The 23178-nt window shown below is 40.0% G+C and overlaps 1 protein-coding gene across 1 annotated transcript in view; it reads right to left on the bottom strand.

Moving 5' to 3' along the window:
* Positions 1-1737: 1737 nt before the first annotated feature.
* Positions 1738-23178, bottom strand: part of LOC107598162 (Krueppel-like factor 7) — a 58804-nt gene continuing 37363 nt past the window's right edge. The window contains exons 2-4 of the mRNA XM_016289435.1: positions 13623-14232; positions 8535-8658; positions 1738-3154 (exon numbers count right to left, since the gene is read on the bottom strand). Coding sequence (XP_016144921.1) covers positions 3103-3154; positions 8535-8658; positions 13623-14232 — 786 coding nt within the window. The 3' untranslated portion in view covers positions 1738-3102. The remainder of the gene's footprint in view (positions 3155-8534; positions 8659-13622; positions 14233-23178) is intronic.

The following is a 23178-nucleotide window of genomic DNA, read 5'->3' as shown; positions in this document are numbered from 1 at the left end:
TAATGCAGCTGAGCAGCCTATAATTAGGCTAATGAACTGTGATACTTGGGAGTTTATGTGATTTATTTATTTACTCATTTATTTATTTTTATTTGCGTTTATGATTTGTATTGCTGTGAACAATGCTGAAATCACTGCTTGTTTCAAGTCAAATATAATATCCATCTTCAAACAAGATAATGATAGTCTTTCACCTTCACAGTGCTTTTGTTGGTGATTGTGTTTGGCTTTCCAATTTCAATGAACCATGGCCAAACAAAAAAAGTCATTTTGAGCCAGCATACACAGAGCCATTGTCACGATGTGGTGATTTCTGTGCCAAAAGCTGTCTAGTAATGAGTCTTGGCTATTTGAAAGCACTCCACCAAAGGTTATAAAAGGTTATGACAAGACACCTTTCTCTCACCTGTTGTGAAAGTAATATTTCTTCTTTCTGGTCACAGAAAATGTCAGTCTGAGGCATTCAGATTCTACCATTTATTACACTTATTACATTCTTAAATAAAAATGCTCCACTGAACAGTTCTTGCATAGATATCTTACAATACCAATTTAAAAAAGAATTATGAAACAGACCAGTAACAAAAATAAATTTCATCTTCTTCCTTAATAAAGAACATTACCATACTAACATTATATCATACAAATAATAATATTTTAAACACTTTGTACAGCAAAAGAACCAATAAAGAAAAACACACAAGGAAAGAACAGAATAGAAAAAAAACAGAGAGGAAGAGCGTGAAGATTACAGGAAGTGAGGGGGTGGAGTGTTAGTGATGTGGCGAGGGAAAGAGAGGACAGTGAGTGAATATGAGGGTCCCTGCTCTAGCGAGAAACTACATGCTTCAGCCTACATATGGCAAAATGTCGTCCTACTTCCATACAGATAAATCAAGATGGCACATAACTGTTCTATTTTTGCTTTCTTTCTTTTTTTCAGATTTGTACCTGCTCTGCCAACTGGCGGCTGTCTGCGAGATCAATGTTTGGATAAGAGAGAGCACCTGTGAAAGCATTGAGGTCTGTTGTTGGCCGGTTGCTCCCTGGTTAATGATGTCGAGGGACATTCACAGGTAAGAGATCGCTGACAGCTGGTAATGCATAACTGCAGGATGAAGCTGAAGTGATTGTGGTTCTGCAGGTGCAGGGTGGGAAAAATGGGGGTGGGAGGTGAGGAACGCAGAAAGCCAAAGGGAAAGACCTGGTGAAAACCTTACGTACTGACAGATCAAGTTTGGACAAACACGGATACAGACACACTTCAAGATGCAGTACATCTCAAGGCAAATGAGTCCTTTACAGTTCTCATCTCCGTTTGCAAGTGACTGGGAACCATATGGATGAGTATTTGAGTGTATATGCAGAATGGATGCACTGTTGTCCAAAAAAGACAATTTATGTTGTGCCATGAACCTACAAGCCTTATCTAGTAAGCTGAAAAATGAATTGTTCCCATAAATTGCTAAAACCCTGCTGTGAAGATTTCGGTGCAAAACAAATAATGCTGAGAGGCAAGCTGCGCATGTGTGTGTGTGAGTGCGTGTATCTGTCTGAAAGAGGCTGCCATGCAGTGTTTCGTGTTAATGCTGTTCATTAACTTGGTAATTATTGTTCTACTTTTTTTCTTCTTTAGTTTTTCTCAGGAAAAAGCCAAGAGCAAAGAAACCATTCTGTCTGTATTGTGATGTGTGTGAGTGTGAAGTTTTTTTTTTATGCATTTTTTGTTTTCTGCTTTTTTCCCCTTTTTTCTGCTTTTTTTTAGTTTTGTTTTTGAGCTTTCTTTTTGACTGTATGAAAAAAAAGCACAGAGAACATTGAAAAAAACCAGTGCAGACAATGGATACGAAACAGGCAAAGTTTGTCTTGGCTGATGGCACCAAGTTCTTTTGGATCCTGATCCCAGCAGGTGCTCCAATCTGAGAGTCAAACGTCCTGCCAGCTGTCCCTCCCCCATAACGTCTCCTCCATTGGCGCACCAGACTACTACGTTCTTACACAGGTGCCAGTATCAACACAAAGCAAAGGAACATTTTTCAGTGTCGAGAGCGACACACAAGGTCCATGACGACGTGCTCTGGTTCGTGTTCCCCGGATCAAATCAGAGCAAAGCAAAATGAAAAACAGAAGACTTCTGTCCTTTCATACCAAGCCAGCAATCCTCGTCTTATGCTTCAAACGTTTCGTTTCAGTGCCAGATAGCAGTCACTGAACCTTGTGCATACTGAGAAGGGCTCACAGTTCCCTCCCGCTTCCCGTATGTGCACATTTATGCTTGTGTTCACAAAGCAAGTTTTTACTTTTCAGAAGTTTAAGACATTTCAGCTCAGAAGGAAAACAAACCATCTTTTTTAACACTGTCTTTAAAAAAAACAAAGGCAAGAAAGTGTCGCTGCGCATCATTTAGGTCGCCCGTGAGGCGTGAAGAGCAGAGAAGAGTTCGCTCCTGAGCGAAGAGTACGAGAAGTCAACACACATCCTGAGCGTCGCCGTATTTTTTGTTTTTCATATTTTTTTTCCCACGCAGAGCCTACTTTTGGGGCCGGGCGTTGCATTTGGCCGCTTGTTCCATTGGTCACTCCTCAGAACGTATTGGCAATGTTGTTTTCCGTGTTTGGTTGTTTGCTGTATACAACATAGCTGCAGGTTGGTTATTATGAGGTGTCCTTGGAAAAAGAAAAAGGAAGTTCCAGAATGTACAATGAACATGATTCTCTAGTAGAACTGTTACGTTACGTGATGATTGACATGTGTGTTTCGGTTTTACACATGTAGCGTATAGTTTCCATTCCATGCTATTGGTTGATTTACTGTACACAAAGAGAATGATGGAAAAAAATGGTGGTGTTTGGCAGTGTCTGACCTCCAAGCTAGCACTCGGTAAGGCATGGCTAATCGCTGATGAAAAGGCTTTTAGACATTTAGAATCCAACAACGTTTGCCCACTCTGCCTCGCATGTTCCTCCTGGTGATGTTTGCGGCCAGACCCCTCATGTGCACTCAAAGTCTGTTGTAAATGTTCCTGTCTGGGCGGTGCACACCTGTTCTCCTCTTCGTTCTCACTCGTTTTCTCTCACTCTCTCTCTCCCATCTCCCTCGGCATTAGATATGTCGCTTCATGTGCAAAGCCAAATGATCAGACCTGGAAAAACATCTGTATGGAGAGAAGGAGAGAGAGAGTTAGATTGGATTCATTTAAGGAAACAGTTATCATCGCACTAAAGAGGGACGCAGTCTGAGTTTCTTGGAAGATATGTGGCTGCTTTGCAGATGGAACAGAGAAAACAACATTTGGTGTTTGGGGAAGTTAGATTGGATTCATTTAAGGAAACAGTTATCATCGCACTAAAGAGGGACGCAGTCTGAGTTTCTTGGAAGACGTGTGGCTGCTTTGCAGATGGAACAGAGAAAACAACATTTGGCGTTTGGGGAAAAAAAAAGAATTTTTAAGCATAGCCAGCTTTTTGCTCTAAAACTGGTGACAGATCGTTTCGAATGCATATCTGGCCAATGCAGTTAGCAGGGAAGTCTGTGCCGAGCCTTGTGAAAGAAAAAATATTTTGGGAGTGCGACCACAAATCACGTCGAGCCTGTTGGAATTAGGAAATTGTTTCGAGGCTGGAGGTGAAATGGTATTGTTTAAATTGTGCGGCCACATTAGTTATGTAGCACTTGAGTCATAGCGGTTGGTTTCTCGTCATGAGCTTTTTTATGTCATCATCAATTCAGCTCACATGTAGCCGCTGCCAGTAGTAGCAATACATAAACGGTGTTGCGATGCCATATCTATGTTACATTTATACGACTATGAAGATTACAATATTAAAATTTTGAAAGTGAATCTTAACTAGAATGAATAAAAGAGTTTAGAGAATTGGAAAGGAGTGGAGAATTATAATTTTAATTTGCCTCTGGCTGTATCCATTATTAATTAGTCAAGAGCCACTGTGTTAAGTCATCTCTTGCTTTTTGGATGGGAAGCAGCCAAGATGGAAATTGGGGTGGAAGGAGGATGTTCATCTAAAGGTAGACACAGTTGGTTTTCAAATGAGTCATCTTGATGATTTTCTGTATTATATATATCAGTCAGATGGTTTCTGTTTTTTTCCCAGTTGCTTTGCAGAATTCTGTTCTGAAAGTTGAACAAATTTGCAATCATTTTCTCAGAATTTCCCCTCTTTCTCTGTATGGCCTTTCAAGGAAAATCCTTCGATTTTATTTGCAATGATCAGTCATACTTGTATTCCCAATGAGGGCTTAAGGTCTATGGAGTGCAAAAGCCAAGTTGTAGAAGTAACAATCCCATTCATTTTCTCCATAGAGGAATTGGTTTTTAACAATTCCATAGAAAACTTTGGAGACAGATCTACCATAAGATCTGAGGTAAAAAAAGAAAAGAGAAAAAAAACTATTTAATTGACATTGTCTTAGTGAAGAAGCGTAGTTCACTACCCATGAATCTTGAAAAGACTCCAGTGAAGAATTGTGATCGGCAATGATGTCAGTCTCCCTGCTAATTTAATTTATGAATATTTTGTGATTTTAATTTTTTTACAATTTTTTATTTTTACAAATCACAAATTTCTACAAATCAGTATTTTTATATTGTACCATTATTTTGGCATTCACAGTTCTTCCCATATAAAAACCATTATATCTATTTTTGAGGATTAAAAAAAAAAAATCCTAATGTTAAAAATGAATGGAGAAAAATATATCCAGAACCAAAGCCACTGAAAAAGTGAGTGGTGTTGACGTAATTTTCACATCAATTAAGCCCATACCCCCAACCATTACCTGCACCGCAGTAGCAGCTATGACAATTTTTCTTTATTTCTTATATTGTTTAATTTTAGCACAGCTGGACTGCAGTATTGACCAATCAGCATCTAGCAGTGGATTTGTTTTATGTGAATGGCAGTTGTACATTTTCCTTTCGTTCAGGTATGTGAATTTTTGGCAGAGCTTAATGACATTGTATATTAAAATAAGTTAAATTTTCGTTTGTGATTTGCATCGATCTTGGTGTGACTAGGCTTTTAGGGGTGTGTGTGTGTGTGTGTATAGAGGCAGGGCAGAGCGACTGGACAGATGGTCCTGTGACTCACTGTAGTGGCAGCTACACCAGCTGGCACACCCTTAGATCTCATAACCACTCCCCCCACCTCTCACTCAACCCCTCTCAACACCCGATAGGGGGCTGTGCTTGATTAGGCAGGATTAATGATGCCCAATACACTGGTGTGTGTGACTGTGAGACAGTATGACTGTGTATGTGTTGGCTGACTGTATTTACTGTTAGACTGCCCATGATTGTTGCTCCTCATAACTCATTGTGATGGTAACACAAACACACGTGCAGTCAGTAATTACACCTAGAAGAGAGAAACACCAATTCATGCTATTCCAAACCTGGATGTCGTTCTTTTTATCTTTAAGAATGTTTAAACCTCTTTTAATACACATATTTTCTTTATGAATGTTACCTATTTATAAAGTTACCTTTTTTGAGTATTGTTTTGAGTATCACTAGACTTCTACCACATTTCACTGAATAATTACATTGAGAACTTTTTTTTTCTCACTCAAACGTGCATGGCTTCAGAAGGCTTAGCATACTGATTTAGTTGAGATATATGGAGTCATTTTTGGAGCCAGTGTTATTTTAGTATTATTTATATACTATTATAATATTTATTACCATTTTCAATTAGGCTCTTATTTTTATATTTTCACATTTAGCTTTCATTCATTTTCTTTTTAATTTTAGTTATTTTAGTACATCAACTTAGTTGTACAGGTTTGGAACACTGTAAGGGTGAGTAAATGATGACAGAACATGTAATTTTGGGTGAAATGTCTATGCTTTAAAGAGCATAGGTAAACTAAAAGCTTGTGGGTTCAGCCCTGAAAAGGTTAATCCTTGAACACTATCACTGTTATGGCCTTGAGCAAGACTTTTGGTTGCCCCGGAGGAACCATCTATATAACTTAATATGGTTGCAAATGTCTGGCACTATACCATAAATTGTAGAAGAAATGCTGCATTGTGTGCTATTCTATTCTATAAGTGTTGCCACGTGTCTGCAACTGCTTTTGTTTAATAAGACATGGACACTTGAATCCAATTGAATAAAATCTGTATCTAGCTATTCAGCTCAATTGTAATGATACCATCATCTATTTCACATGTTTTGGCAGTTCAGGTGGCAAACTGATCAGGAAGTTCAGCTCTGTTACAGAACTCACCCTGAACTGACTAGAGGCAGTGCCAAAGTAGAGGACAGTTGCAAAATTGAAGATCATAATGGGCAATTTTGCACATTTTCAACAGAGTGCACTCTGAATCACCATTAGCCCCTGGCTTATTTCATCCAGATTCAACTGGGCATCCTTCCTGCCATCAGACTGCACAGTACTGCCTCCTCCTGTCATTCCTACACATTACTCTTGATTGTTGTCCCAGTGAAGAGCAATAATGCTGCACAAGGTCACTTTCACATTCCAGCTGCATTGCTGTTCACACTTGTAATACTGTTTCCACTCTATATACACGCATAATGCAATGTACAACTAAAAATGGATGTGCCCCCCAAAGAGATTCTTCAAGGTTTAGTATTAAAAGCGAGTAACAGGAGGGGGGTCTATGTGTGGGATTCTGCAGTGGAGCTAAATTGCTTAGGCTAGACTCCAAATTCAGAAGATGCCCTGACATGAGGGAGAAAGAATTGCCAATGTAGATTTGCCGACTTCTCCTCCTTTTGTCAAGCAATAGCTGCCAAACACTGAGTAATGAGTGTAGGGACACAGATATCCCCATGCCTTCCCCCAGAGAGTTCACGTGCTCTGCTGCGCCCGAGGGAAAACGGCGCTGTTCAGGTGTCAGCAGCAGTCTGCAGAACAGAGGCCTTCCCAGCCGCAACTTGTCCGCTGGGATCGGTGGAGCTTCATTGTGATGGAGCAGCAGAGAAATGTTCAATGGACAACTTTCTAAAGGCTGCAGCGAGGTTGGTTTGATGCCGACGGCGAGACAGGGAGCCGTGTCTAATTGTGCTTCCACCTGGAGCTGGCTCAGTGGGCACGCGGCCTCCACTGTGTAATTGCTGCCCGCATGCCAGGCCCGAGTGACAGCTTCTTAATACTGTCACCTGACAGGCTATCACTCTTTCTCCCCATGCTAATGCAAATCTCTCTTTTTCTCTGCTGTTCCTGTGTCTCTTCACCTCTTTATCACCAACACACACACAAGCACATGTTCACCACGCTGCCTCTGCATTGTGTGTGTGCCCTAAATTATAGCCCTTAAGATTTAAAAGGGGATCCCACAGTCATGGAAAACCTAGAAATATGAAATATAAGGGAAATTTAAACTTGTGATTTCCTGACTTTTTAGGTGTGTGTTTTAGTAATATTTTTCTTGACATTTCCATGCCTTGCTCTATGTCTTATGTTTAATGTAACTGTATTTTACTGTATGTTCAGCAATGAAATTTTTTTTAGCAAGACATTTGCTCTTTGGGAGTGCAAATATTATGATTTCAGAATTTTTTTTGTAATTAAATCTTTACCTAGTAATCATGAAAAATTCATCACAAAATCGTGAACATTCAGTGGTCAAAATGTGTGGAAACATTGTTTAAATAATTCATGAGAAGTGTGCATCCCAATTTGCATACTTCTATGCACTCAAAGTAAGTACTCTGTTGGTGAAAGTTAAAAGTACATACTGAAAGTATTTCGAAAGACTTACGGTTTCATTTTTTAAATTTTTTTAGACAAAATACATTTAATTTATCATTTATCCAAAATAACATCAAAAATATTGTTGGCTTGTTGTATTGACAAGAATTTGTATATCAATGCATTTCTAATAGTATGAAAATTGTGGTTAGTTATTCTACATAACATCCTACAAAAACCGCTTACTGTGTGCTGATGTTTCAGTATTCAGTCAAAAAAACAAAAATCAAATATGCTGTGTCTTTCCTCTAGAGCCCTACGTGCATCCATTTCATCCTGTGCCTCTCCCCAGCTCTTTTATATTACTGTTGTATAACTCTCTTACCTTGGAATGCACACCCATGCCTTTAACTTCTCTTTCTCCCTGCACTCAAGCCAGTGTGGGCATACGCTGTACTAATGGGAGGATGGAGGAAAGTGGAACAGAATGTGAGAATGAGATATTCGCAGTAATTTGGTAATGGGTATCACAGGACCAGACTGTGAATGAGTTATTCAGCAGGGAACTGGGCCTGCACTAACTTCCAATGAGCCCGATGCAGTACTGCTATGTGCGTGCCATAAGAGAGAATTCAAGGAAACAAGAGCAAAGGGAGGGGCCAGTGGGTTCTTTTTAAGGGAGATATTTTAGTCTTGTGGTCTCATAACTTGAGGAATTTGTTTATGGGAGCTTGAGGACTATGGACTAGTGTGCTTAAATGTGTGTGTGGGGGTGTTAAAGAACTAAAAGGGGTTAAATATGTGCATACATTTATTGTGAGCTAGCTTTGCAGCTTTTGCACTGTGTCTCTTACCTGTCGCAGTGGTTGCACTTGAAAGGTTTGGCACCAGTGTGTTTGCGGTAGTGCCTCGTCAGTTCATCGCTTCGTGCGAAACGCCATTCACAACCTTCCCAGGAGCATTTGTAAGGCTTCTCACCTGCATGCACAAACACACATCATTTAATCCCTGCTTCACCATTCACACACACCTGTACACAGATGGTGCACCTCTGGAGCGAGGCAGCCACTGTGAGCACCGTCAGCAGTTCCATTATCTACATCATTCATTACTGTTTCTCTCAATCACACATCCAAGCCAGCCAATCAGATCGCTTACTTTATCTCCCAGTCGACCAATCGCATCTCTGTAGCCCAAACCTCCTGCTTTCTCAGTCGTCGAAATGTGAAAAATGCTGCCTTCTCAGGCAATATATGGAGGTGATCGTTTTCAGACACAGAAATTGATTCGATCAAGGGCCATTTTCCATCTTTTCTTAAATTGAAGAGGGGCTGCCTAAATGTGCTCAGTCACCATAACAGAACGAATTCATAACCCAAAGTCAAGTATCCAAAATGAAGCCATTTGTGCTAAATGTGTTCCACCCTCCCAGTGAGCACTGAAATTCAAATGAAGTTAAACAGATGGGAAAGGAGGTACCAATTGTTCCACATGCCGTACTTTTATGCCTCAGATTTAAAATATGGCCTTGAGTGATGGAGGAAGGGGGGTTTCAGCACCCGAAGAGAGGGTCCCGGCACAGTTGCAGTGTTCCTGGGGAACAGAACAGGCTTCAGCCCGGGGCCTGGGTGGGAATGGGGAGGGTGTCGATGGCACTGATTCAGATCTGGAGGTGGTAATGATAATTGGGGTCTTAATGATGCTTAATGGGAAATGATGCCATATTCACAGCACAAGAGCTGCCAGCTTCTCCAGCAAACAATGTGTGCACCAAACTGCCTAACTAGAGTAAAGCTCCATTAATGTTGAAGTTGCCCAATTGGAAATAGTTTTTCACTAAATTGATGCTGACCATGCTTCTAAACTAGGATCACCACCAAGTTGGTAATTTATTTCTTAAATACAAATACATGATATTAGGCATGTAGGCTACTTTTAATCGTTTTGTTAGGTTTAGGTTAAGTTTTTCAAGACATGATGTTGGCTTGACAAAGCCTTGTCTGAAAGTTTCAAATATTTGTTAGATTTATTACAGTCAGTCAGACAAAGTAGGTAGGTTGCTAGGGCATTATGAGTGGTTGTTCGGGCATTACTAGGAGGTTGCTTAGATTTTCTAAGTGGTTTCTATGGCATTTCTATGGTGTTTGTAGTTGATTGCTATGGTGGCCTTGGATTGGCAGTCCGGACAAGTCTTAAAAAAATCTTACTCAACCAATTTACTAGAAAGACCATACTAACCAGTCTAAACTAGTCTTGACCAGCATAGAAATTCATCCTGTTCTATGCTAGTCTTTCGGCAAGGATGTGCCTGTACCTCCATGACTGACTCTGGATACTGGCGAAGAAAATCATAGAGAGGAATGGAAATGATTACAGGCTGTTATTTTCCTTTTTCCTTTTCCTTTTTTTGTAAGGAAAATATGGTCCAATAAGATGTGGAGAAAGTGGAAGTTATTCGCTTTCGCAATATTTCATATCCCAAAAATGTATGCAGTTGATATGAGCATACATATTGCTGTAATGAAATCAAAGTCTGTTCATCTATTTATCCCGTCTCGGTTTTTAGCTTTATGATGCAAGATGAGGTAAAGGATGACATAACGGTGGGTTTTCAGCTACATCGCTCGGTTGGTCCTGGAATTCTCTTATGATGCAAGACAAAGTAAAGAATGATATGGCAGCGGTGACGAGGAAAACGACTCCAAGTAAGATGTCTGACCAATTCCACTTTCCATCTCCCATAGACTTATTTCTTCACTTTCGATGACAGAGAGAAGATATTTTTTAAATATAATACCGTGTACTTGGCCTTTTTTCGACTAGTTCACCTCTGGGATCACTGCAAACAAGCAGCGGGCCGCCTTTGACATCTCATCTTTCTCTCCCAGGCAAGACGCGAACAGACAAATAGCAGGTCAAAGTGCCTTGAGGTTTATTTTATTATGTTTGCCTGTCCTTGAGCTCCTTCAATTTATAAAATCAGTCTGAGAAAATATCGCCACGTCTGCTCTGGTGTCTGTGACTGCTACAAGTGTGCAGGAAGAGCATCTCTGTGTCATTTGGAGAGTGGTGGGGCCGCAGGTGTGAGACGGCAAACGTTTCGCACTACATTCACAATAATTGGCCAAAGACCCCCGCATGCTCACTCCCTCCTTATGCCGTAGCCCCCTTCCTCCCCCTCTTGCTGTCTGACAGCAGTGAGGCAGGCTTGGACCTGCAACCACGGCAACCATAACACAGGCCAATTATAACTTGGAGAGTCATGAATGCATGATGGAGTCGCCTAGCAACCAGCCGAGAGAGGTAGAGAGAGTTAAAAGGAGAGAAGAGAGAGAGCAAGAGCCATCCAGTCGGTATGCAACCTATGGACACGCCGCAATACCAACCAATTATTGCTTGCTTTCATATGCATGATGTTGTTGCCTGGCAACCCCAACAGTACCCAAAGAGGGTAGGGGAAAGGTGGGATTGATCTGGCATATTGGAACTTCAATTGGTATCTAGCAAAGTCCCTTTAAGACAAGTCATGTCACTCGGCGGCCATCTTTGAAACGCCTCTCGGGCATGCAAGTGCAACTCCTATCTCTTTGAATGGGGAAACATCAAATTCTACAAAACTGTTCACTAAGCTTGCAATTAAATTTCATATTTGAAATCACCAAAGAAATCTGATATCAACTGTGTCATAAATGTTGTTTATATTGCTCAAATAGTGTTATAAAAAGCTTATTATTCAGGCTAGATCAGCCAGTGTGCATGCGCAGTCCTGAGCGCATGTCTCAAAGCGCTGACTGTTTCTATAGCAACCAGGACTTCTAAGGCAGCTGCAGTAACGCGCTGACTTTACCGATTAGCTCCTTCATACAGAAGGCGGGGCTTCCTGCGATTGAGCGGCCATATTGAACATTGCATTTTTCCCCATTCAAAACTATACGAGTTACACATCTTGGGTATTCAATAGTCTTTGATTTAACATTACGTGCTTTAGTATGCTTTGATTTCTATCCAAGTCAACAGAGAAAGCTTGGTTGTTTTTTTTGTTTGTTTTTTTAGCATTCTTTGGCATGAGTGTGGTGGATTTTTTTTTTTAAAGACAGCATCAAGATAAGATTTGTTATAAAATATTTCATGTCAAGATTTCAGCATTCTGCTCCATCCATTTCTCAGATCTAGATGTTTTTGAACACAATACATTTTAATGTGAAATTTTAAGTGTGTTTAATCAATTGGACATGCATATGTTCTTAACCATTTGGGAGCATCCAGTCAAATCCAGTCATGAGCTTTGTTGGATTTGTTATTTCACCAGCTGATAAATGGATGCTTAACAACATCTGTCTTTCAGCCAACAAGGTAAGCTGACATTACATAATGTAATTGATATTCATGAGCAAAGCTTTCACCTAAGTAGGATTTGTTAATTGCAGTGTATAGATATTGCCAATAAAATAAAATGTGGTTAATGTGTGCTGATAGCAGATATACATTTTGATATTTGACCATTCATGAACTACTGATTTGTTAAGTGTCCTATAGATGTTCAGATGTTAAAGATTTCAGTCAGTTTGTTTATTACTACCTCTCAAGTTAGCTTAAAATATTCAGTTTGGATTTTTTTTGGATTTTTTCTTATTTCTACAGAATTTAGAAACATTCTAATTCACTTTTCAGGGTCACGAGTGCTTCTAAAAATATTAGTGTAGGGTCCTGTAGTATGTATGCGTCCCTGTTTTAGTAAAACAGGGACCCCCCCCCCAAAAAAAAACCAAATGGATGCTTAACAACATCTGTCTTTCAGCCAACAAGGTAAGCTGACATTACATAATGTAATTGATATTCATGAGCAAAGCTTTCACCTAAGTAGGATTTGTTAATTGCAGTGTATAGATATTGCCAATAAAATAAAATGTGGTTAATGTGTGCTGATAGCAGATATACATTTTGATATTTGACCATTCATGAACTACTGATTTGTTAAGTGTCCTATAGATGTTCAGATGTTAAAGATTTCAGTCAGTTTGTTTATTACTACCTCTCAAGTTAGCTTAAAATATTCAGTTTGGATTTTTTTTTTATTATTTATGTCTTATTTCTACAGAATTTAGAAACATTCTAATTCACTTTTCAGGGTCACGAGTGCTTCTAAAAATATTAGTGTAGGGTCCTGTAGTATGTATGCGTCCCTGTTTTAGTAAAACAGGGACCCCCCCCCCCAAAAAAAAACCCAGGATTAAACCAATGAAAATAATAAATGTGTCTTGTAATAAACACATAATGTGATGAGTTAGCAAGCCAAAATGTCTCTTCAGGGGTTTATTTTCCCCTTTTTCCTGCTACTGCTTATTTCCCCCCATCTTCAAAAGCGAGAGCGCCGTCTATACACTAGAATCAGCCCAAAAGCGATTAGCATCACCAGCACTCACAGGAACCTGCCGAGTCAACAGCTGGCCACAGGGGCCAGATACGCTGCATTGAGGCCACTGTCACAGTAGGTTTCGGGGCCACGGCAGAGTGCAACATGCTCTCAGGTTCAGCGAGAGGGCAGAAATGACGGCACCGGAGCGTGCAAGCCCGAATTAGCTGGGAAACGAGATTAAGCTCAATCGGTCTTTCAATCATCTTGCAATTACTGACTGCACTGGCAGGTTTTGAATGGTGTGGCTGGGTTCATTTTAGTCTGAGATTTAAGGTGCAGGAGAGAGAAAATCAGCTACCTTGCTGTAGGGTTGTGCTGCAAAAATCGAGTTAGCTTCACAAGATCTCTTGTGACCCTTCTGTAGTATCAGAGGCTTGGCAAAGAATATTTTCCAAACTCTGAAATGTCATCTCATTACATGCAGAGTTAGACTTGGTATACCAGAAACCTTTCTCCAGGAAAGTAAAAAATGCTACATGTGATGCTAAATGCTAAAAAAACAAATGTAACTGGTGCAGTTAATCACCTGTATGTGTCCTCTGGTGTGCCTTTAGGTGGGAGCTTTTTGTGTAAACCTTTCTACATCCATTAAACTGGCAACGATGGACCCTCTTTTTGTTCTCCGGAATGTCCCCTCCGCCTACCGTTCCCAGTGCTCCCTCTCCGTCGCTCTGTGTGCCGCGGTTTGGTGGCGAGGGTAGCGAATGTGTCGCCACCAGCTTTGCCGCCCCAAGACCGACTTTCTTGGCCACCAATTTTAGCGTGAGCGTGCCATCGGCTGTGGCGGTAAGAGTCTGCGTAGGCTTGACAAGATGGCGTCCCAATTCCGGAGAGGAAGGTGGCGTGAGGGACGTGACTGCGTTTAGCTGGGCGGGATTAACCCCTCCGCTGGCTTCTTTCAGCCCTGCTTCGGTATTCTTGGTGTTGGCTGGGGCATGAAGGTTTTTGGGTAGGGATACAAGCAGAGGTGCTGGGCTGGGCTCATCGGATAAACTGGGCAGCAGGGGGTCCATCAGGTCCTCGTCGCTGTCTCCCTTCATGAAAGCTGGCGTAAGGAGGCAGTCGAGCTCCTCATCGAAGAGCTCCGAAAGCCTTTTGGGCTCCGTCTGTAGGTACCTCTCCAGTTCCAGACATGTCTGCAGGAGAAACAGAAATGCATAAAGATGAGACAGTAAGCCTCAGAATACTCTTTAAGTCCAGTGAAGTTTATAGAGGGAATGCTAACCGTCTGAAAAAACACTGCTGGTTACAGCTGAACATGCTAAAATGAAACATGTGGCAGGTCAACACATTTCCAGTTGGGATTTGTCCAGTTGGTCACACCATGGAAAGGTGTAAACGACTAAATCTGCTACATAGAGACTTTTGGAAAGAAACATTTTGGAGTGCAGCTGGGAGGCAAGATTTTCTGGAAGAGAACCTGAACATCCGTGGAATTATTTCACTTTGCTGTGGTTGAGGGAACAGTATTTATCCATGTAGCATAGCGCATGTCTTACGGTGCTTGAGCAAGAAATTATTGTCTTATTACTTAAGATACCTTTCCCCTCACTCTGGTTTTTCCTCTGATGAATACTTTGGCAGACAGAGGGAGGACGGAAGAGAAAGACAGCACTATCATGGCTCACTGACTGCTCACTCAGCAGTTTCTTTTTCAGTGGTTTAACATTATTGTTCCCCAGTCACAGTGGCCAGTTTGGATATTAGAGAGTTCTATTCACTGTGTTGCAGTAAAAGCACTTTGACAGTCAAACAGCAGTAGAGTAAACCTTCCAACTCTTTACTTCATGTCAGCTGTAAATTACAGTCGCTGTACATGTCCTATCTTAACTTATTCTGTCATCTCCTTTACCTCAGACCTACATAAATCGTCCAAAAAGAAGATTTTGCCTAGCATCTGTTGTCTGCTGACAAGCCGCACTTTTTACTGAATTTTACTGAACTGAAATATGCATACACATTGGGGTTTTGTGGTCTGGGGGCCTCTAGGGGGTCTGAAAAAAAAATGCATTCAAGAATGCACTTTTCATGTGCACTCGATGAAATGTTTAACAATTTTAGCAAAATTGCTTATTTTACAAGAGATTAATTGTAGATATAGATTTATAGATAACAGTAAGAACAACAAATCTATCTTTGTAAAGTAAGCTTTAATTCAATGACAATATAAAAGCCAATTATTTTATTTTGATAGCTTTACAATATTACACTTAATATTTTTAATAAAGTGTAAATACAATTTTTTATACATGAATATATATATAGGTTAATTTTATATTTTAGGGAATCCCTCTCAATAGGATCGTATTTGGGGTCCTTGGTATCAAAAAAATTGAAATTACAGATTGCTGTTTAAAACCTAATACAGAAGTGTTAGAAACAGTATCAGATGAATTTTAATGCAATGCCATCACAGCTACTGCTGCAGTGAAATATTGACCATTCAATTAACCTGAAGCCAAATGGTTCCTGTGCACTTTCTCTGACCTCATTGGTGACACCAAAAAAAAAAACGCACTAATACTATAGCTACAATTTGACTCATGTTATGCAATACAGACAGAGCCTTCAACAAAGACTAAAATAACTGAAACGCAGTCCACTGCAGCAGCTACAATTTACCACTGCAAGCTCTCCCTGTGAGCTCTGCGTTCATTTATGATTCTGAGCACTACCTGGAAAGTGCATGAATTATCTATACTCTGAAGCTTTTTTAGCCATGTTTTAGCAAGCAGGAATTTTAGCAACTGCGAGAGATCATGCACCTCTGGAATTATTCCATTCTTGTGCATTTTGTAGGCCTTATTACTTTAATAGAGGCTCTGAGGACATACCCAACCTGCATTGATAAGCACAGAGCAGCATACGGATAAATTCTCTATGTCATGCAACTTAAAGCAACATGCCATTGAAAATTGAAAGAACTTGGCATAAGCACACTATATTTTCGCATGCATCTGTGCAACCACATAAAAAAGAAAAAAAAGAAAAGAAAATGTAGATGAGGTGAATCAACTCTTCTGTACTAGCTGCTAGTGTAGAAAGCCCCTTCATACCCTGCTTATATTGTGCGCACTGAGCTCCATACATTATACATGCAGTGCCAGGGGGTTCACAGGCAGCGCTAAGAGGCAATGTCAGACAAAGAGCGGGCAGAGAGAGGCGAGGGGGAGAATCGCAAAACTGTTATTAGCAATTGTGGATGCAGTCCAAGTTAGACACAAAGGGGGAATTATCGCCAATCTTAGAGTCAGTTCCTCTCGCTGTCTCCGCTCCCTGCTTGGATAATAGTCGGCACATTATCTAAACTAATGTGTATATATCTTCACCCGCATCTAACAAAACAGTTTTTTTTTCCACACCCTCTCTATTTTTGTGGTTGAAATTATGATTAATTTTCTCTCATACAAATAGGTTTTAACTAAGCATTTTGGCTTTCATGAGATGTCGTTTGAAGTTCTACCTCTCCGATCTCTTCTGCACTCCTCTCTCTCTCTCTCACTACACAGCATGCACTGATGACTAATTAGCCACTCAAACGACCCAGCAAAGAGAGGCTCTTTATTCAGTTAATTTGCTGATGGGAAGCCTAAGTGTGTATGTGTGCGTCTGTGTGCTTGTATGTGTGTAAGAAGTAGTGACTAAGAACAACACTTGAGTTAAAAGTGCCGTATTTATATATTTATTTCACACATTTTTAGGACTGTAGGAAGCTCTGCTGCAAAAATGGTTTTTAGGGTTTCATCCCTACTGAAAAATACATTTTAAACCAGCAAGCATGTTCTTAGCTGATTTCCCAGCCTGCACTATTTGGGGTTCAATTGGTTTAGCAGGTCGCCATGCTGATCCTCTAGGATGACCAACTGAAAAGTGGCTAGGTTAAGATGTTTTTTTTTTTAGCAAGAACAGGAGAACCACAGTAAGTTCCAACCATGTACTGATGTTTTAAAGAACCCAGGAGAGCTTCACTTTTCCTCTATTTCCACCAATATGCTGATCTGAATGACCTATAACGTAACATCAATACATTTTTTTTTCTTAAACCCTAGTCAGCACAAGAACCATATATAGTTAAAAGGAACCCAAGAAAATGGTCCTTTGATGTATGTTAAAGATTTTATACCATGCACAAAAATGAACAGGCCAGTTGTTCCTTCCTGCAAAACCTGTACTCAACTCTGGCAATGTTTTGTTCAGTAGAGCAAAGGCATTGTCAATGATCTGGTGATGAAATATGCCATCATTCCATACCCTGCAGTGTTCATAACAATTTCCCAGGGTGCTGTGATTCCACCATGGCCATTAGCTCTTTTACGACCATAACATTCCCTTGTAAGACTGAATATGCATCCTTCATGTATTGAAGGACTTTTGGCCTGTTTGCACACCATGTTCATTTATCTATATTATTTCAAGAATTTTTTTAGGGATCCGCTATGGCTCCTGCACGATTACCTCCGTAATGACACAACAATTACCCAGGACCCCTTGGAGACAACTTGTGACAAGTGACACGAACTCACCATCAACCTCAAGAAGTGTTTCGAAACTCTACAGCCCATAAGGACCTCCCTCCAGGATCTAAGCACCGAGAGAGATACCGAGCCGCCTGCAAATTTGCTATCGGAGGCATATCCTATCTGTCCCGATGACATATAAACCATCATCACAGCAGGGTGGACATCAGAGTCATCTGAGGCCCTCACCTTCATGGATAGGATTTCACGGATCTCGCACACCTTTTCAACCGCTCTCTCTGTTTGGTTCCTGCACCTCGCTGGCTGAGCTCAGGGAAGGGAGCTGTCACTGCTGTCCTGGGGTTGGAGTGTTGGGGTGAGTAATGGTGGGGAGGCTGACAGGGGTCCAGGGAGGGGGAAGTGAGTGTGGAAGAAAACAGCTGTCAAACACACACACACACTAGAGTGAAGCTTGAATCTCTTCACTTCATCTACTGTCATCTTCCCTTCCCCGTGCACCCCCGCTCTGGGACTCCTGACATTTAGACAATACAGTTACAGCATGGGGCTGTGCACAGTTTGTAATTTACTGCGGATCTCAGTGTGCATGTTGCGGATGGCCAATTGATAAGTGGCCATATGAACTACAGTCTCTTACAAGCAGACCTCCTAACAAAAGGCCCAACAAAAGCATGAAAAAAAGCCTCAGTAAAGCAGTTAATAACCAATAGAAGAGCTCTTATGTGAAAGGTAAACATCAGTGTGGTACGATCATGAGCAGCAACCGCACCTCCTTTTGATCTCGCTCATGATTCTCTCCATCAAAGCAAGCGCAGTCAATAAGCGGTCGCTTCCATTGCAACCTTACTTTCAAAAAAGAGATGTCAGCAACTTGTTAGGAGTCTGCCGAGACACGATTGCATCTGAAATCGTAGCCCTAGCCTTCCCACAACCCGTCACTCTCACTAAACTGCAACAAACAATCCATGTGGCTAGCAATAGCACCCTGCGCCTGCGGAAATGCATTTGTATGCTACTTACCAATAAGCACAAGGAGAGAAAACAATGTGAAATGGGTCAATGACGTAACCCTGTTTTTTTGTCCTATTTTTTAATTTAAAAATTCTATTCATTCATGTAATGATTTAGACACGATTGCATCTGAAATCGTAGCCCTAGCCTTCCCACAACCCGTCACTCTCACTAAACTGCAACAAACAATCCATGTGGCTAGCAATAGCACCCTGCGCCTGCGGAAATGCATTTGTATGCTACTTACCAATAAGCACAAGGAGAGAAAACAATGTGAAATGGGTCAATGACGTAACCCTGTTTTTTTGTCCTATTTTTTAATTAAAAAATTCTATTCATTCATGTAATGATTTATGAATAGACCTCTTTTATTATGAGTGTTTTTTTTATTTTACTTGGTTACATAACATGACTTTCTTAGAAAAATTGAACTGAAACTTTTCTTGAAAATACAATATTTATTCATTAAAAAATTCTATTCATTCATGTAATGATTTATGAATAGACCTCTTTTATTATGAGTGTTTTTTTTATTTTACTTGGTTACATAACATGACTTTCTTAGAAAAATTGAACTGAAACTTTTCTTGAAAATACAATATTTATTCATTAAAAAATTCTATTCATTCATGTAATGATTAATGAATAGACCTCTTTTATTATGAGTGTTTTTTTTATTTTACTTGGTTACATAACATGACTTTCTTAGAAAAATATAACTGAAACTTTTCTTGAAAATACAATGTTTTTTTTAACCATATTAAACCAACATGAATACAAAGAGTATATTTCTAGGAAATTGGCACATTTATTTTTAACTTTTTTTTCCACCAGTGTTTTATTTTCATAGGAGCCCCCTCCTATGAAATTTTAATCAGCGGTCTGTGATGGAGTGACTTTTTGCAGACTCTCCCGCTGTGTAATAGCCCTCCTTTTTCCCTGTTTCTGCACCTGTGTCATCTCTCCCTACCCCCTCTTACACTTCAACCTCGCCCTTTTTTGCCAAAACGGTGGGCTCCTCTGAACACACACATGCACACATAGATGTTCTCAAGCACAGTGTGGCAATTAGCGCCTGGGCGCCACTCCTTGGTCCCCACTGCCCCACTTCGGCCTAGTCAGTCTGATAAACCCAGATTATAAAATGAATGACTGGCACGGACACATGTGGGAGATAAATGCTAACAGCTGTTAGCAGGGACAAGACAGATATGCTCTTTTAATTTGGATGGATAATTTAATCCCATTTCCCTTGGCCCTTGGCCACTGTTGCAGTGGATGGAAGCTTGTCGCAAGTCGTTTGTCAAGTCAGGGTCCCTGTCTTCCAATGTGCAACATTTGTTTGCTGAGGAAAAAGATGGCGGATACAAGAAAAATGTTTTGCTTATAGCAGACTGAGAATATCTTGCCATTTAGCATGCAGTTTGAGGGTGTATTTACACCCTTTATGATCAGATGCTTTCAGCTTATCTGTGTGTTTGAGCAGCAGAGAACGATCTTGAAAAATGTGTAATTTTAGTAAAAAGTATGATGCTTGAACACCATGGCTAAACCATTTGTCATTCTTCAGTGACGTGCTAATGACCACCTGCCACTGATTTCTCCGCTGCTGCTTTTGCTGCATAGCTGAAGAGTAGGCTGAGATGGGTTATATGGATTGGAGCTGACTATCTGTCATCAGGAGAATGCTGGCAACATGTTAAGAATTATCCATTTTAAAGATCTCTAATATCCTGACAAAACAGACACCAAAGCCTCAAGAGAAAATAATATAGCTCTTGCCATGGCAAAATTAAAATGTACATCTCCAGATCTACACTAAAATGCTGGAGAAAAAAAAGCCCAATTACTTTGAGGATGGTGTCCTATTAGCGAGTTGGCAAAACTGGACACTCAGTGACGAATGGGCCACTGCAAATAAGCCAGAGGCTCTGGCAGTCTGACTGCCTGTATGTTTTTAGGGCTAGATTTACTGAGCAGCTCTTTAGCGGAAGAACCTCTGTCCCAGATTTCTCTAGAGAAAATTACTTGGTTTTGTGTCCTGCATTTACATATAGTTTTCATTATTGTTGTGGTTGCCTGGGAACCAGATGATATTTAAATCCCTCGTGTACATCTGCAAATGTAACTTGCATGGCTTGTCTGGGAGGCATTCTGCACAAAAAAAAGCCAGATTTGGTAGGTTTACGCTGCAAATGCATCTTCACAGGCTTGTCATCAAGTTGTTCAAAACCTCCTCTGCAATACACGGGGTCGTACTTTTAGAAACAACACAACTTGATTACTTGAAGTGCTTTTTTTATATAACAGCAGTGTAGTTCTTCATTATGGCATCTCAAATTGTACATCCTAATTGGAAATTATATCTTAGTCAACATTTCAATGCTGTAGTTATGCTGAGTAAAACCTGGCTTCAAACGCTGGGTCTCAATCCACAAATGTTTATAACAATGCTGGATGGAACTGCCAAGATAAATATATAAATACTCATATACAATCATTTGAGGTTAATATCTTGTGTGTTTTGTGAGACATGCGCATAAACTATGCTGTGTATATATTTACTGAACAAATGCTTAAATGTGCATTAAAACAAAGTCAGATTATTGACTACTACCCCCCAGAACTGTCTGGGATTCTGTTGCTTCCAGACCTAGCAAACATCGTTAGAAAATAGGGATGGATGATATATCAGAATATCATGTCGTATATCAATAGATTTTTATTTTTATTTTTTTATTTATTAGTTTGCCAGTACTGGACATTTAATAGTGCATGCTCACTTGCCCTATTTTTACATTTTGACTGACCTTTGAAGACATCTAACACTCATTTAAAGTGTGTATATTAGGGATGTAACGATTAACCGCGAGCTGGTTGAAAATCGATTTAAATATGTGACTATTCAAATCAGTTGAGATGCTAAACAAATCGCGATTCAATTAGGGATAGGAGTTTATATGAATGTATGTCTGAGGGGAACTTACTGTTTTTCCATGGTATTTTTTCTTTTCCTCTTGCCTCTGTATAATGCATATTAAAGTTCATAAGTGCAGCGCTGCTTTGTTTACAACGAAAACCATGGAAACGCTTTAAGCGCCACCTGCTGGCAGAGACTGAATCTGCGTCTCATTCAGCTGTTGCCGTTTCTGTTTCATGCAGATGTTTTTTATGCATAGTTTCACAAAACTGAAGTCAAACCATTCTGTTTTTGCTTCAAATTTCGAAATGATACCATGTAATTTAGATTAAAAACTGCTCATGTTGCATGTATGCAGCATCTTTGTTTGGATCGTGATTAAAATGCAGTGGTTGCCTCAAATTTTAAATGGAAAGCGCACAGACAAAGCCTTATTTTGTTTATATGTAGAGATTTATTTTATTTGTGTTATTTATTTTATTTGGGGCTTGTTTTAAAATTTTGTTTTGTTATTTACATTTACATTATATTTAAATTGTATTATTTAGCAAACACTTTTGTCCAAAGCGACTAACAAATGAGGACAATAGAAGCAATAAAAACCAACAAAAGAGCAATAATTTACAAGTGCTATATTAGTATATAATTTATAGTGTTATATTTCAATTTCACAAAGAAACGTACAGTATTTTGTCCAAGCAATAATAAAAGGACACGTTTAATTTATAATTTGTCTTAAATCTCATTTTGTAAAAAAAAAAGAATCGTGAATCGAATCAAAATCGTGTATCGAATCGAATCGTGAGTTGAGTGAATCGTTACATCCCTAGTGTATATGCATTAGCTGCTGGGTTCTCTGCTGTAGACAGATGCACAAGTTTTTTTTCTTTATGTCTAGTGGCTTGTCTGCCTGCCAAACCTGTGAAGGAGTGCGTGTCTGAGTGCTCTGTTATGTAATGACTGCTATCGCCTAATACAAAGACATTGGCTGCAGTTTAAATCATTATGTCTTGAATATCTGTGTACCGAACTTGGCCTTGCTCAAATGTGTACTTGGAGCAATTGAATCACTGGCCCGGTCCCAGTGCCCAGAATATTTTGTATCCACCTTTATTTTACACACAACAAATTTGACCGGAGCAGCCAGGACAAAGTCATATTTTAGGTAGCCAAACATGCTTGTTTGTATTAATACTGTCATCTGGAACCGCATCTATTGAGATTATCGTTTTACCTCTCATTACATTTCTTTGACCCAGAACAAAACATGTGGTATATGTGCTGCTTAATGCTCTGTTCATCTGTCTGGCTCATATCTATCATCTTTCCAATCTTGAATTATTATATATTGATGAAGGTAATGTCTGGAGCTGTTTTCCTGATGTGGCTTTTGTCGCTCCTGTTGAGTCATTTTTTTCCTCGTCTCAGCATGTTCACATCTGTTCAGAAACAATATTACGTGACTCCACTGAGAAATCAGATACTTGTCGTAAGATTGCTTCTAAGTGCTTGCACTGTCCCTCTTCTCAAACCATAAAAAGCACCATGCAAATACAATGTAAGGATAATGCCGCTGAGCATAATGGTCGTACAGACTAGAGTGCTCTCTAGAAAGGCTAAGCTTGGCTTTGGGTTTCAGATTAGTGTAAACTCCATGTACTCATTACTGTGTG

The sequence above is a fragment of the Sinocyclocheilus grahami genome, unplaced genomic scaffold (assembly GCF_001515645.1).
Source record: "Sinocyclocheilus grahami isolate Dianchi unplaced genomic scaffold, SAMN03320097.WGS_v1.1 scaffold246.1, whole genome shotgun sequence".
Taxonomy (NCBI): domain Eukaryota; kingdom Metazoa; phylum Chordata; class Actinopteri; order Cypriniformes; family Cyprinidae; genus Sinocyclocheilus; species Sinocyclocheilus grahami.
The sequence above is the reverse complement of the archived record's forward strand: the minus strand, read 5'-3'. Positions and strand labels throughout refer to the sequence as shown.